Consider the following 16,644-nt stretch of genomic DNA (forward strand, 5'->3'; position numbering starts at 1 on the left):
AAATGCTAGTGAGAGATTGTTAGTCATTTGTGCCATAATGCTAGATTTGGATGACATTTAGTGGGCTTATGATTAATACATTTGTTGTATTTTTGTATATATCAATAAAAGACAAATTTATCTTCATTCATAAACTCTCCAGTTTGTTGTATGACTTTATATGTGATCTCTTATTTGAGAATTTTATTCTCAAGATGTTGAGACTATGTGATAAAATTCTCCGATGACTAATGTGAAAATTTATTTACATTTATTGCTCATAATTGAGTAGTGTTTTTAGTATTTTATATGTGTTTTATTTAGAATTATATAGTGTTTTCAGTTTCCTTTACATATATTTAATTTCTAATACTTCTTATTATTTTACAGAAATACTACTTGGTGTTTAGGTTAAAATTAAATAATAATTTAAAAAAGATATTATAAAGTTAATTTCAAAATTAATACTATAAATTAATATTATAAAATAAATAAAAAATAAATATTATAATATAATTAAAATTAATATAATTAATAGTATATTAAATATTAAATGTTATATTTTATTATATTATATATTACATTACTTATATATTATATAATATGTTATTAAAGGAAGTGGCGTGAACATGGAGTTAGGGCGGCCTTGCATGTTAAGGAATTGGATTGAAGGGACTTAAGGAATTGTAGAAGTTGGGGGGGCGCACAGGAGGAGCAATTGAAGACGGAAGCAACGCATGCAGCAGCAACCAAGCCGTGCATAGCCAAGGATGCATGCGCAAAGCCGTGGCCACGGGCAGCTGGGCATCAACAATAGATCCAACTAGGGAATTCGTGTTCTTTTTTCTTGTTCAATTTTTTCTCTTATGCTTCTATTGTTATTTTGAATTTTAATTAATTTTATCACGAACAAATTTGTTAAACCAAGGCCATGTGTTGGCTGAAACAATGATAGTGTATTTTTTATAATTTTATGTGATTGAATAAATTAGGTTATGTTGAGTTGTGTGGTATTAGATTTAATACTTGTGAATAATTGATCATTATTTATATGATTTGAAGCTTAATCTTGAGACTGAAAGAAGATAGGTTGAAAATTGTATCGTAGGTACCATATACCATAAAATAAAACCGATTAGAAATAGAATTCGGTTTCTTCGTGCAGCTTTTAGCGATAAGTTAGAAATTTTATAAATTGTAATGCGTTTTCATTTAATTAAACTTTTATATAAATATAGTAAGTTAGTAAATGAAAATAGACTCATTATAATCTAGAGATAGGAAAACGAATACGTGAGGAGATTTCGCCGTCACATACTCAATCGACCAATTTATTCGCATAAAAATCTATGATTTGCATTGTATAAAAAGGTTCATACATGTGCTTAGTTATTAAAATTCATTGATTTATTTGGTTCAAATTTCTTTCTAAATTAATTTTATTTATTTTTTTAATCAATTTTCTACTTGTTCTTTATTAAACCTGTAATTTTTTATTGTCTAAATAATATAGAAATTTTAAAAATTTGATATTTGAAATCTTTCCTTATGAGAACGATATTCTTACTTACTACTATATTACTTGTGTGACCTGTATACTTGCGGTAGATTTTAGAGCGATCAATGACAAGACTTCTTAAATTATTCCTAATTTTTAGATTAATTGGATAGCGACTCTAATTAGTCAAATATGGGCTAGCACATTGTTTACTACCTTGTTATGTATGAGATATTGGTAAAAGGGTGGTGTGTCATGTGCCATATGACACAGGGATGTTTCTAGTAAACTCGTGGGTGATTGTTGGAGAATAATCTATTGAATGTGAAGTTGATGACTAAACACATGGCATTGTGGATAATAGTCAAATCGTCTAAGTTGTGATAGTATAGGTGATCCTTAGATTTGAACCGGCATGGTTGTTTTATATATTAGAATATGGGATCTGCTAATGCATCGAACCATCCAATTACGAGGCGGGGAGGTTTATCTATGTGGTTTCATATTGTTGGTGTATGAAGTCAGGTGTTGGGAATATGATTCATCACCCTCATTGTTATCGATTAGGTGAACATCCTATGTGGTCTATTGTTAATGTAACAAGATAGTCCTTGGGCAAAGCAGATAGATTATCAAGAAATGTGTTTCTTGAGATGTCATATAGTCACACTGATAAGATAAGACACATAGTTATAGAGTTTGTGAGTTTATCACTCTATGGCTCACTCAGTCAGGACATTAGATGATGGAAAGATTATAACACATGATAATCGTCAACTGTAATAGACTCACTTGAAGTTAGACTTCATTATATTCTATATTGTTCTAGACCATTGTTAAGTGTTATCTAGTGTTAGTTCTATGTAATGGCAGAAATATCCCAAGAGGGGGGGTGAATTGGGATTTGGGTGATTTTAGACAACTTTGATGAATTTTAGCTAAGCAGGATACCAGGTTTCGAAACCTGAAGAAGTATGTTTCGAAACTGACCTCTCTGTTAAGTATGTTTCGAAACACAGGTGAGTATGTTTCGAAATCTTACTCACTAGAAGGTATGTTTCGAAACGAACTGTAGTATGTTTTGAAACCTTGTTATCTAGTTAGCTTATTTTGAAACTTCTTTTACTTTTGAAAAACGATTCTTTTGAGTGCACTGATAGCACCAATAAATCAATAAGACGAACAAGACACGAGCACACGAGATTTATAGTGGTTCGGCACCCACCTACTCTACTACCTTCAAGCTTACCCACTTGAAGGATTTTCAACCACAATCACTTTTACTTAGTGATCAACACACCAAGGGTTTTACCATGGTGTAATACCTGGTATTACATAGTATTGAAAATAAATAATTTTGATTATTTTTGAAAGGATCCCGGGTGGCCCGTGAAGCCCAAGAGTAAATTTCGAATAATTAATTAATAAAATTATCGAATTGGCAACTGGGAGTGCCTCAGGACTTGGATGTCCAGGGAAGAGGGCAAGAGATTGATGAGCATCTCGAGATGAGATTAATGACGTTGGAAGCGGTCCGACCGGGAATAATTTTCGGAATAAATTCTGTATAAGCCAGAGTAGGTGCCAATACCAAATGGTCACAGGGGACTTTCGGGAAGCTGAGGGAACCCTAGGGGTGGTTCGATTTTCAATGTAAGGCAACCCTTAAGTGTTTTCGGGTCGAATAAAGGTCCCGTGCAGGCGCAGGGACGAAGTTGGTATTCCCGAGTAACGGTCGGCTGTTAATGTTTGAAGAAATCAAGTTTTGGTGTGGCTTAAGGATAATTAAATTTGGCTTGGAGGGCCCTAATGACATTATTAAAATTTCTAAATGAAATTAAGAGGATCTCTAGTGCAATTAATGAAAATAGTGGTGTTATATGTAAATTATATATTGGTATATATATATAGGCTCGTGCAAGCTTGCAGTCCAAGCTTGCAACAGTTTTTCCCCCCCTCATTTTCTCTGAAATTTTGAAAGCAGAGAAAGGGAAGAGAGAGCCGAGAGAGAGAGGAGATCGAGAGATTGCGAGAAAGAGATGATTGCGAGAGATGGATGGCCGAGGGCTGACCGATATGGTCAATTGCAGCGCCCAGCGACGGTGGCCGCGTGCTGGCTGGAGCCGAGCAGAGGCAGGCATAGCGGTTGTGGCATTGGGGGTGCTTCTAACAGAGAGGAAGGCGGTCGCTGGCGGTCGCAGCGTGCAGAGGTTGATACGACGCCTGAGTTGGTAGCCGGCCACTACTGAAGCGACGTCAATGGCGGCTTGAAGAAGCCGCGGCCATGGCCGCGGTGCTGGAGCTCGGGATGAGCAATGGAGACCGAGATAGAAGCGGTCGGTGGTGGTCGCTCAAGCAGCGGCTGAGGCAGCAACCGGCATCGACTGAAGGAAGAAGCGGCGAAGGCCGGTGACGCCGCACCAACAGCAGGGCGCCAGGGGCTGCTCGCGGCGGTGGCTGCTCGCGATGATGGCAGCCGGCTGGCTGCCGCGCGACGGTCGAAGGCGGCCTACCGGAGGTCAGAGGCAAGCGGCGGCAGTACGAGCGGAGACCCGGCGGTGGCGGCGGCCAGCGGTTGGCGCACACAGGTGCTGGTCATGCGAAGAAGGAGAAGAAGCCGTGAAGAAGATGAACAGGGGGAGGGAAAAGAAAAATAAAGAAAAAAGAAAATTAGAAAAGAAAATAAAAGGAAAATCTGGAAAATGGGAAAAAATAGAAATAAATTCTAGAAAATTCTAGAAAAATTCTAGAAATTATTTTGAGGCTTGAGGAGTGTGTCGGAAGCTCGAGAATAGGATTTCGGGCATGAGATGACAGCTCGGGAAGCAGCGTCGGCGTGGGCGATTGGTCGATTTTTCCTTCCAATTGAATGAGGTAAATTAATTTAATTATTTTCATTATGTGAGATAATGAATTATGTAATATTAGTTGGATTTAACCCTGTGTTGGGGTTATTTGAAATTAGTTAATGGATGATTTTGGTGATGTGCGGCGTAGTTGAGGGCATTGGTTTAATGCCGGAGGTTAATGGAGTTGGGATTTTGTGTGTGGTTGCATCTAGGTTCGACCGGAGGGACGGTGATCCTAGCAGAACTTGAAATTCAAGCTGGAATTCGTGCCGAGACAGAGATGAAGCTTCGAGCCAGGTAAGGGACGGCCCCATGTGGAGGTGGCTTTGCAAGTCGGTAAATACGTTTGATAATGTTTTTATGTTGCAGTTGCATGTAGTGGTTAACACTTGCATGATGCGAGACCTAGTGGACCTATGGCCATATGGAGGACTAGTGTGGTGGGGGCTGATAGGTTGATGCCTCATACCTTAGTGGGTTGTGAGGATGTGTGAGCCTAGCCTCATTTGCATGTATTTGGCATACATAAACATGATTATACTCATATTTACATGCATTGCACCCTTACTGAGTCTTTATGACTCATGAGGTTTTACCTTATGTGTAGATGTTGCAAGTCCGAATGCAAGCAAGGATGGTGTCGGGAGACTATAGTGGCGACTAGCATCGTTGCCCAAGATGTGTGGATGTGTACTCTCCTGTATTTTCATTCTTGTATTTATGTGATTGAATGTAAACGATATTGAGCACTAGATGTGTTTAATTGTTGTAATCATTATAGTGTGATAAATGATTGTGAGATTATTCGTTGTCTATGGCTTAGTTGGAGAGGCCGAGTTTCGGACCGAGTAATAATAAGCGAGGTATGTTCTCATCAATCCCCAATACTCAGCGAAGTGTTTGTTGTGCTAGCTTTGTGCCTGGGTCACCTCTGGCTTGCTATGGGGCGAGCTGAAGAGAGGTGAAACTCACTCAGGTTTCGGGTCCCGGTCCACTGAGTTTTCTTGTTTTAGTTGGGACCGATTCCTGAGTGGAGCGAAGGGAAGGATGAAGCCTAGTTCCCACCTAGGGCGTTTCCTGTTGAAATATAGTCCAACCCTTCAGTTGTGGTTTGTCGGGTGAGTAATCTAGTCGATTATTTACTAGTGGCGCTCGTAAGTGGGAGCGGGTCGTTACACACGATTCACCCTAAAACCTTACACTGTGAGTTTTTATGGCTTAACTCAAACCTTCACCACAATGAGCTTTTTCGGGATAAACTCTAACCTTACAACTTGTGAGTTTTAGGCTCAACTCAAACCTTTACAACTTTAAATGAGATAAGTAAAATTTATCTCTTACAGCCCAATGGATTTGCGTAATGAAAATGACTTACCAAAACTCAGCTGTACAAACCTCTTTGGTTGAAGATTGGAGAGTATAGATGAAAGAATGCTTGTAGCTTGCTTCTCATTTTTCACTTCACACAGCACACTTTGAAGATGGATACAAAGGATCTTCGTAGAAACCCTTCTAAACTGTTTTCGTTCACATGTGCTTGTGAGTACAACTTGTGTCTCTGTTGAGTATAGATAGATAAGTGCTCGACTTTTTCTTGTCTTGAGTGTGGTGTCTATCTTTGCATCTTGAGGATCTGCTATATATGTGTTGGAAAGCAAAGTTCTGACTTAAAATAGCTGTTAGAGACAAGTTCAGGAAAGTAGGTTTCGAAACATACATACTGTATTTCGAAACATCAAAGAACTAGACCAAGGTTTCGAAACATGACCCTCAGGTTTCGAAACATCACAGCTTCTAGCTGGACAAAGCACTTAGAGACATAGACAAGTGGGAGACAAGATTCTTAAGGAATCTTATGGACATTTGAATATAAAATAGGTCTCCACTCAACCATTTAATAAATCAATTTGCAGGGCATGGAGAAAACATTTTAAAATGAATTTAAAGCCTTTTTATTTAAGTAAATGTTCAGCTCCCATGCTGCATTGTTTTGAAAAGATTCTACTGACATATAGTCAGAAGTTTCGAAACATAGATGAGAGGTTTCGAAGCATGCTTAAAAAAAACTTCTTTGAAAAACATTAAGCAACTTATAAACGATTGAATGTTCTGCAGGCAGAGACTTAGGTTTCGAAACATGATAGGGTAGGTTTCGAAACATGCTTCTTAAAATCAGTATATGTTTCGAAACATGATATATAGATTTTGCAAACAATGAAACCTATAAGAATAATGTTTCGAAACATGGACACTTGGTTTTGAAACATCATACAGGCATTTGGATTCTTTCAAACATACAAGGTTTCGCACCTAAAATCTCTTTATGCATTGTTTCGAAATATGACAACCTATTTCGAAATATGATTTTCTTCAAAGATAAATTTCACAACAAACACTTTTTTTCATATACCAAAAAATATGATACAACATCTAGCACTTTTTAGATCATCACTAGGATATGGAGAGATTCCTATGATGGATCAAGGCGTTGGTCAGTGCCAAAATGGGTTTTGGCGCTATCTGATTGCTAACAGACAGTGAATTTAAAAAGTCACACACCATATAGTGTTGTGTTTAATATCGACACTAATCACCCAATATGTCTCGGGTACCCGATTTGCTAAGAGTTAGTGAATCGGGCAGCAAAATCTTCTGCATTAAGTAGAAACTACTTACTTTGAGAAGTCGACTGTTGTCGACTCCTTATGGTCGTAGGTCGACTCCCACATCACCCTAGCCAATGGTAGTGTTATCCACGCATTAGCAAATTGGTAAGGATGGTAGGTTGAATCGATAGAGCAATTGGGATGTTCAATTATACAGAATTATATAAGCCTTTTATTGTTTGCAGCTTTTATTATTCCCCTGCTTTGTATGTCCTTTTCTGTTCTACTTTCGTTAAATTAATGGGATGTGAACGCCACATGGGGAATTGAAACATGGGTGCTGACGAGATACTCAGTCTAGCATAAGAATAGGTGATCGGAACGATACTAGATTGTACGCTAGGTGTGGACAGCCTAGGCCCACCACAATGTGAGGTGGGATTGGTCTTGATACAAAAACTGTTTCTGTACCCCAATCTAACATCAAACTTTAGGTATTTATTTATTATATTTCATGTGATGAAATAATGTGTAGCTTAGATATCTAAATTGTGTATGGTGTGTGTTTAATGCTTTTATTATGTATATCTGATGCGCGTATATATTTTTAATTTTACTCATATAACCAAACATGTATTCCGTCACTAACACAGGTTTGGTGAAGGGTTTTAAGGTAGCCCAAGTGTGGACATACTAGGTTTTTCACATTTAAGGAAGTAGGTTAGTTACACGACATTTGCAGGTTTAGGAATAGATTCGAACAGCTTGGAGGAAGTTGGGAGCTTATGTTTGAGTCACGTTGGACAACCGACAACAACCTTCATCAATTGAGAAATAAATCTCTAACGCCCTATGGATGGTTGTTTTCCTTTTCTATACATGTGGATGTTTGATACCGAGCCTTGCAGGAGTTTATTTTTCTTTTGTTGTGCATTTTTTTTTTTTTGAAAATGTTTTAAAATTAGTGAACCCTTTGTATAGATCCACCAATCGTTAGCAATTTCAGCATTGGGCCTCATCCTTTCAACACTCAAAACCCTAGTCTGACTACTCTTATACTATTTATGCATTCTTTCTCAGATGGGGACAAACTTAAGTATCGGGGAGCTCACAAAAGAAGCACCCTACACTTTGAACCACTTTCTTTTTCGCAGGTCTCCCTAAGACTCAAGGCTTAAGATAAATACTCACTCGTAGTTATAATTTTATTGTTGTATCTAAGCAATAATAATATTAAACTGAGAAACTAGCTACCATCACATTAAGAGTTAGAAACGTGGGAAACGTTTCATGTTTAATGAATTTCCAATTCATCTCGATTTGTTTCTTGGGACCAAAATCTAAGGTCTTTGTTGTAACACCCTGCTTTTTCCAAGCATACGTTAACTCGAGATTTCGAGAATATTTTTTTTTTTCAACATACACTCAACATAAATCATTCTCAACAATCTCATTCTATCTTCTCAGTATATCAAACTTAATAATCAATAAGCTAAGACAAGTAATATCACCATACATGCGGAAGCAAAATCGAAACCTCAAATGATACATAACCGTAATTCCTTTATTCTTAATATAGAAATCGTACCATTATTTGACAGGACATATTCTAAACAAAATACATAGAGACTTATCTTTCAACAATATCTAAACACCTCAGACATAGTCAAAGATGTGCTAAGAATCACCTATACAATCAATGACTACATCTCGATGACCTCTTTTCTCTTGGCGCCGCTCTTTTCACCTAAAACGTTTGAATATTCCATGGATATAGTCCAAATTCGATGTTAAATCATCTAAGTGAGAATTTAAAACATTTTCATGAATATATGCAAGAGCATGAATAACTGACATATCCCGACATGCCCCAACCCAAGAAAATCCTATACAACGCTTAACCCAAACCACGGGAAAAGAACAATTTCTCTAAAGGCAACATAACCACATCGACATATTGGTATCACACAATTCTGCTTAAGGGGGGCAACATTAATGCATGAACCTAGGTATCACCCCACTTTCATGTCAGGCATTACGTTTCCACTCAAAAGCATTCCGAATTTTAACACAACCCTGGCCACAAGATGATCACATTAGCACTATCTCCAGAATAAACGTCCACCTTGAAAATAATACTATGGCTCAAAGGAACCTGGGATGGTGTCTACTCTCAGCCCCGCTACTTGAGTTAGATTCGGAGTGGTGTCCACTTTCAGCCTTGCCAGTTGTGGACCCGTTGAGGTGGTGTCCACTCTCAACCTTCGCCACAAGTGGGCATTACTTCTTAGCACGCATCCCTAGTGCTATCACTCAAGGGCTACATCTCAGGTTGACATCCCACCTCCCACATGGAAAACACTTATGCTAATGCGACAACACATAACATGTAATGATGCACTACATAAAACGACATTTCAATGCAAATAGACATTTTGAATGAACCATCCACATGAAATCAAACATATCACATGTCAAACCATTTGTATGAAACAAAATCAAATATAGGGTCGAATCACCTACAAATAAATTAAGTTTTAGGTAGGAACACTCACATGCCAAAATCATTTGCATGAAACTAAATCAAGTTTTGAGAAACAACTCACGGTAAACAAAATTTAAAGTAGAAACTCTCACAATAAACCAAGTTTTAGGCAAAACACTTACAATAAAACCAAGTTTCAGTTAGGAACTCTCACCTTGAACATATCTCAGAATACCTCGATTCTCGTACTAAATCTCGATTTTCACGCCAGGCCTCAATAATTATACTAATACTAAATTCCAAGCTTCAATGTACCCTAACCATCATATTTATTCAAAGAAATATCAATACTTATTTTTTCACAATTTTCTCTATTTTCATCCTATTTTTCTCTCGATAATTTCAAAATAAATACCTTTCCAAACATTTTCTTAAATTTTCCAACACCATAATACATAAAATAATTTTCTAAAAATAACAAAATAAATTTCAGAAAAAATTGATACCTCATGCGCTCTTACTCTCCACTCACACGCCTTGCGAGTATTGAACTGCGCTTGTACCTTACGCACATTTTCTTAGGTGAGCCCTTCGTCATCGATGATTGCAATGACCTCCGATGATCGATTTGACCCCACCCCCTTGAAGTACTCTTCAAGTCGATCACGAGGGCAACCTCTTTTACCCGGAAACACCATCAGAAGGCTTCCAATTAGTTGATTATAGGTCCAACTTTGACGAAGCTTGCATTTTTCGGTCACCATTCGAAACACTCTTAAACCGTCATGAAAGCTCACCAAAATTCTCCAGAAATGATACTCACACTGTTAGTGTAGGTGCTCTAAACCCAATCAGATTGGGCATGTTGTACACTGACAATTGTAATCATGTTTATTATTTGAATAAGGAGTTGTTCAAATTCACAAGAAGTCATTCTATTAGTTTCTTGTTATTATTGTAATAACCGAATGAAACTAGATAGAAGTCCATATGATGTATACTGTGAATAATCTATAAAGATGTGAGATAATGCATCACAGTTTCTAGACATCATTAAATGTCCCAAATCGTAGCAATGTCAAGAATGGACATTGACAATTGCGGTAAGACTTGTATGTGCTATGTTTTTGCTATATGATAGCAATGGGGTCTCACACCCATAGGCATGGGGATGCCTAGACAAGTACATAGGTGACCAATGTTAGAGAACGTGTTACTGGACATGACTCGCCATGAGAATCCATTTTGGTTATATGTTGATGGTATTCTCATACGAGATGGGCGTAACTAATCCTTGGACCTGAGGTTGTCACGGTCATCTCATAAGAAGACCGGTATGCTTTGACATCGTTTCAATGGGCCTAGACAAAGGCGATCGTTGGGTATATCGTGAGGCTTATGGAGATGGGTGCATAGCCAAGATGAGACTTGTCTATCCCTTGATAGAGGATTATGTATTTAAGGCGCCTTCGGTGGATATTCACTTTAAATCCATGGCCATGGTGAAAGAGATCAATAAGGGGTTATTGATTTACTTTCTAATTAAGTGAAGATATCCGGAAAACCGAAGAAAACTCATGTGATTGTTATCAAGAAACACATCGCCATACTTGAGATCACATAAGATACATTGACAAGAGGATCGAATTACACAGTAACCATGCTTGTGAAATGTTATTTGCGGATTATGAATCCTTCTGAATAATTGGGTAGGCATAATGCCTTGCTAGGGGCCAATCTTGTCTTATGTGTTTGTACCGACACATTGCCAACATATTCGGAAACCTAATGAGTCATACGCAATAGGCACAGTCCCTGGCTTAAACCAGGAGAGTGGATGTATGGTTAAGTGGGACACTTCGTCAAGAAGTTGTGTCGTTGTAAGTTCTCACGGAAAAAGAACAAATAGACGTAATGACGTCAATATGGCAAGGGGTCGTCATAATGGAAAGAGTTTCCTAAAATGGTAATTGATTAAATTAGGAAGGAGTTTCTAATTTAATAATTTTCTATTTGTTGGAGTGGCAAATAGGAAATAAAATATATTTGGATTAAATTAGATTTGGGCCAAATATTAAATTAAATATTGTATTTGGACTAAATTAGATTTGGGCTAAATATTAAAATAAATATTATATTTGGACCAAATTAGATTTGGGCCAAATATTAAATAAAATATATTTGGGCTTGAATTATATTTGAGCCATAATATTTTATTTAACTTATAAAAGGATTGAGCCATTTAATTATATTTCTAGTTGGACTAGAATAAGCCCACTTAAGATTCTAATTAAATTAGAATTAATGGGATAGACCAATCCATTAGGATTTTAGAAACCCTAGGATATTTCCTTATAAATATCCCTTTATGTGTTGCCCAAAATTAAGTGGTTTTTGGTGTCGTTTTTCAAGAGTTGAAAAACGTATTGCTGCTCACTCTTCCCTGTTTCTTTTGGCATCAATACAAAATGAGGGCGTTCTTTTTCCGTCCATACACAAGCCGCTCAAAGGAGAAGGAGCTAGCACTCCTATTCCGCTCTCCTTGCCAACGGACGCATGCCGCGTATCACGAGTTAGAGGTCAAACGCTTGGACGGCTCGAATCCGCGAACGACTCGACAATCTAAATGTTAGATTTATTTATTTGTATGTGAATGATTTGATTTCGACGTTGATCCAATCGCTGGGATCGGGGTAAGGTTCAAAAATTTTGAACTACGCTGCTTGCCCCATAGTAATCTTGCTTAACTTTCACACACACCAAGGAACAAAAGCCTATTATCCAATCTCTCAAAAATACTTCAAAACACGAACAAATTGATGTCCAAACCATTTGAAACCCTCGACCTATTTATAGGCAAAATCCAGCCATTTCTCGGCTAATCACCGGCCATTGCTTCGCCCCCAAGCTTCCTAGGCCCATGCTGGCCATACCTTGGCAAGATCCGGTCATCCCATCACCAAATTTTGGCTCCACATGCGGTGGCAGGTCGACCATTTGTTGCTGTGTTCACACAACAATTTTGGAAATTACATTACCACCCCAAAGTTCTTCTAAATGGCATTTTGGCTATTTTCTTGAAGCCCCCGAGTTTTCTAACAATTTTATTAAGACCTATGAGTTCCAAACTCTTCCTTTCACCCTTGAAGATTTAGAAAAAATATCTTTTCAACCTCTTAGGGCAAGATTAAGAAATTACATTTAACCCCGAATATATGTAAGATTATGTTTTGATCGCAAATTCTTTTATTTTATCTCCAAACCACTTTATGGTTATTTTATTCACAAAATTAGACCCTCTTCAAGGCTCCGTGGAATTCCCAGATGCCCTTCTTGACCTTTCGATTTTTTTGAGCTGTATTTTAACTATACCGAAAACTGTCTCCGTTCTGATTTCTTTCAACTCTATAAATCTTGTCTCGAAACGCTCGTCAATCTAATATTATTATTTTTAGATATCCAACTTCCAGAACATTCCCTACAATTGATTTAGTTACTTCTAATTCCGAGGAATACACTTTAACCTCAAAATTTTTATAAAGTTTCACTTACGTCCCAAGATAAATTACACTTGAGTATCTTAAAATTCTTAAGTATTATATTTGTAAATATAATATCTTTTGATTCATACACAAGAGATGACTAGTAGAATGGGCAAAAGGGTCAATGCTTCCCTAAACTTTTAAAATTTTTTACTTAAAATTTCTAAAATTTTCATATTTGACACAACCAGCTAAATCTTAATATTAAATTTCAACTACATACATAATTAGATATTAAAAGCACATTTATAGACATATATTATATGATTCATACATGCTCCTAACTCTATGTTACTTATATATCAACACTTTGAGGCTTCAAACAATATATATCACTCACATGAATGAATCATGTATCCTATTAAACATAGAATGTAGGCACTTTATATATTAAAATGTGATGAAGTAAACCTCTAAAAAAAATATATATATATAAAGAAACAAAAATTGCATGGCCAAACACTGCTTACTATGTTAGGTACTAAGCTTTGGATGGATGTTCATCTTGTAGAGCCTTTCAACTTCAATCCCATGAAGCTATTTGCTTCCTATTATATGGTGTTTATGGACTCACATAGGGGCTGCTGAACCTTTGACAGGTCTTCTCTTGTCTCTGGTCCCACTGATCTGACAATTCAACGTGGGTATGTTGTTTGATCAGTGAGGGATCAACCTTGGTCCAAATGACACTGGCTCTCATATGCCAGTCTCATATTTTTTATTATTTTAATTATATTTAAAAATTTATATTTTTAAATTAAGTTAATTTCATATATTTTATTTTTTATTATTTTATTTATATTTTTTAATGTGTATTTTTTATTTAATTTAATTTTAATATTTTGATATAAATTAAGTATAACATATATTTTATTATTTTTTTATCTTTGTAAAAAAGTGTAAATTATATTTTATCATATCACTTTATTTTTTTATACATAATAATATAAAAGTTAAATTAATTAAAAAATATAAATATAAATATGTAATTAAAATAACAAAATATTTGACTTGTTATAAAAAAAATTAAAGTACAAAAATTATATTTACTTAAAATCTAAATTAAAGAGAAAGAATGAAACCATAAAAAATTAAAGTGAGCAAACCAAAAAAAAAAAAAAATGAAATATGGATGTAAACGCACATCTTAAGTCACTCGACACGTCATCTCCCTAATTGCATAAATCGTCATCTTCTTCGTCACACACACACTTCCAGACTTTAGGTCAATTATGTCAGCTCAGGGCGATCCAATGGCAAGCCAGTTAGAAAAGGTGGACTGGAAGATGGTCAAAGGTAACTGCTGGCCGTAAGGAGGTGACGCACGCAGTGACAGCAGTTGCAGACTACCCGAACACACGTGTCCCGCCCTCGTTAGACCGCCGTCCTCAGGCGTACCTACATGGCGGCGGATGCTCCTCTTTCTCTTTCTCGCTCTCTCTGGAATCTTCGTAGTTCATATCTATCTATTTCGTTTGCTTGGTTCTTTCTGGGGCAGCACGTTTTGTTTGTAAAGAGACAAAGAGGACCCACACCCACGTTTAAATGGAAAGAGTATATATACAACGAAGATGGTCATTTGCTTATTCAGTTCAGCCTTAATTTGGCAATCCTTCTTCTTCTGGTGGTGGTGAATCTGGTCATTGATCCAGAGAGCGAGAGAGAGAGATGATGATGATGATGAGTACGAGTAACAATAGTATACGTAGCAGCAGCGGCGGCAGTGATGAGCTGGAGCTGCCGCCGGGATTCCGATTCCATCCGACGGACGAGGAGCTCGTCATCCACTATTTATGCCGGAAATGCGCCGGACTGCCCTTCGCCATCCCCATCATTGCCGAGATTGAGCTCTACAAGTTTCATCCATGGGAGTTACCTGCTATGGCTCTTTATGGTGAAAAGGAGTGGTATTTTTTCTCGCCCAGAGACCGCAAGTACCCAAACGGTTCAAGACCGAACAGGGCGGCGGGAACAGGGTACTGGAAGGCCACCGGCACTGACAAGCAAATCGGTCGGCCGAAGCCCTCTGGGATCAAGAAGGCACTCGTTTTCTACGCCGGAAAAGCCCCCACTGGCCGCAAGACCAATTGGATTATGCACGAGTACCGCTTGGCAAACGTCGACCGATCCGCCGCCAACGGAAAAAAATTAAGGGTAACTAATTGTGTCATTATCTTCTTTTCTCTTCTCTTCTCTTCTCTCTGTAAAACCATATATGATCGGGGTTTTGTTGAATTATAGCTTGACGATTGGGTGCTATGTCGTATATACAACAAAAGGGGTAATATGGAGAATTATTGTGGGGTTGCTGGAGTGGATCAGCCAAAGCTTGGGGCAATGCCGCCGGCGGTGAAGGATTTGGCGCATCATTCTGAGTTGACCTCGGTGGCGGACTCACATTCGAGTGGCTCCGACGTCGGCGAGTCTAATCCTGTGCCGGAGAAAGAGGTTCAGAGCGGGCTATGGATGTGGAACGTTGATGACTTGGAGAAAGCCCTCAATTTTCAGTGTTATTACACGGATACCACCTTTCGCCAAGACTTTCCTGTTGCATCTCATCAGGTTCAGGCTCAGGCTCAGGCTCAGGCTCAGGCTCAGCCTTCCCCATTGCATGACATATTCATGTACAAGCCGCCCAAGCCACTCTTATAGCTAGCCAGCCCATGGTTTCAAAAAAAAAAAACAAAAACAAAGAGCCGTAGATACGATACATCGATCGATCATCATATATAGAGTAGACATTCCATTATTCGATGTGTTTTTTTCTTCCTTATTTGTCATTAGGTTGGTTAAGTTGTCGTAAGACACATGCATGCATTAGTGCTTGGAGCCCATTCTTGTAATTTTCTTTGTTGGAATGTATAATGTACATAATGATAGAAATTTCATTTTTCAAAGGGGATGGCGTCTCATGGGAAAATCAGGCTATTTTCTCCGAATTCAATTTTATCGTGAATAGTATTGTATAGATAAATAATACCATATAGATGAATAGTACATGAACAATTGTACTAAAAATTATAAAAAAGACTGGAGGAGTCACAAGTGATCTCATTTAAAACTCAGACTCCTAAAATAGATTTTGTTTAGATATGCACTTAATAGCACAATATATCATTAATTCCACTATAAATATACCTGATAAAAAAAATTGAATATAGCAATAAATAGAACACCAAAATTTTATCCTGATTAAGCCAATTTTGCCTACGTCCTTGGACACAATCAAAATACTTTACTATTTTTCAAAAAGAGAAATACAAATAAGAAAGGAGAATAAAAATTGTTGGGATGATTTACATGAGGGGGAGGGCTCATTTCGTAGTAAAAAGAAACCCTCTCACACCCACAACCACTGATGTGGGATTGGAAGAGCTATAAAGTTAACAAATCTCCACCTTGGGAAATTTCTTAAATCTCAACCAAATTCCTCTATTAACAAAATTCTCACCAACAAAGTTATTATCAGTAGTATCTTCAATTGCGCTTTGTAGCGCCAATTTCAAATATTAAGAATATTAATCAAGTCTAAACAATGTTAGAACTTGATTGCTGTCACTACTTTAGTCATCATATCAATAGAATTTTCAGTGGTTCAAATCTTTTGAATTTGTATTTCACATTCTTCCAGAATTTTCCATACAAAGTGATATTTTAAGTCGATATGTTTCATCTTTGCCTGATA

General features: G+C 37.3%; 1 protein-coding gene and 1 long non-coding RNA gene across 2 annotated transcripts; both read left to right on the top strand.

Annotated features, from left to right (window-relative positions):
- Positions 1-3,472: 3,472 nt before the first annotated feature.
- Positions 3,473-5,163, top strand: LOC127804908 (uncharacterized). Its single transcript, XR_008023769.1, has 3 exons — positions 3,473-4,351; positions 4,539-4,623; positions 4,934-5,163. It is a non-coding gene; the product is annotated as an uncharacterized LOC127804908 (long non-coding RNA).
- Positions 5,164-14,533: 9,370 nt separating this feature from the next.
- LOC127803241 (NAC transcription factor 32-like) lies at positions 14,534-15,856 on the top strand. The gene is made up of 2 exons (XM_052339335.1): positions 14,534-15,113; positions 15,201-15,856. Exons 1-2 carry the CDS (start codon positions 14,628-14,630, stop codon positions 15,609-15,611), a joined length of 897 nt encoding a protein of 298 aa, XP_052195295.1. The 5' UTR covers positions 14,534-14,627; the 3' UTR covers positions 15,612-15,856.
- Positions 15,857-16,644: the final 788 nt, after the last annotated feature.

This window comes from Diospyros lotus, chromosome 6, assembly GCF_014633365.1.
Source record: "Diospyros lotus cultivar Yz01 chromosome 6, ASM1463336v1, whole genome shotgun sequence".
Lineage (NCBI taxonomy): Eukaryota > Viridiplantae > Streptophyta > Magnoliopsida > Ericales > Ebenaceae > Diospyros > Diospyros lotus.

What these genes read in the sequence shown, in the direction of transcription:
- LOC127803241 (XM_052339335.1), top strand. Translation starts at nt 14,628, where the DNA reads ATGATGATGATGATGAGTACGAGTAACAATAGTATACGTAGCAGCAGC. An exon ending in CCAACGGAAAAAAATTAAGG is followed by an intron (nt 15,114 to 15,200) that starts GTAACTAATTGT and finishes GTTGAATTATAG; the next exon opens with CTTGACGATTGGGTGCTATG.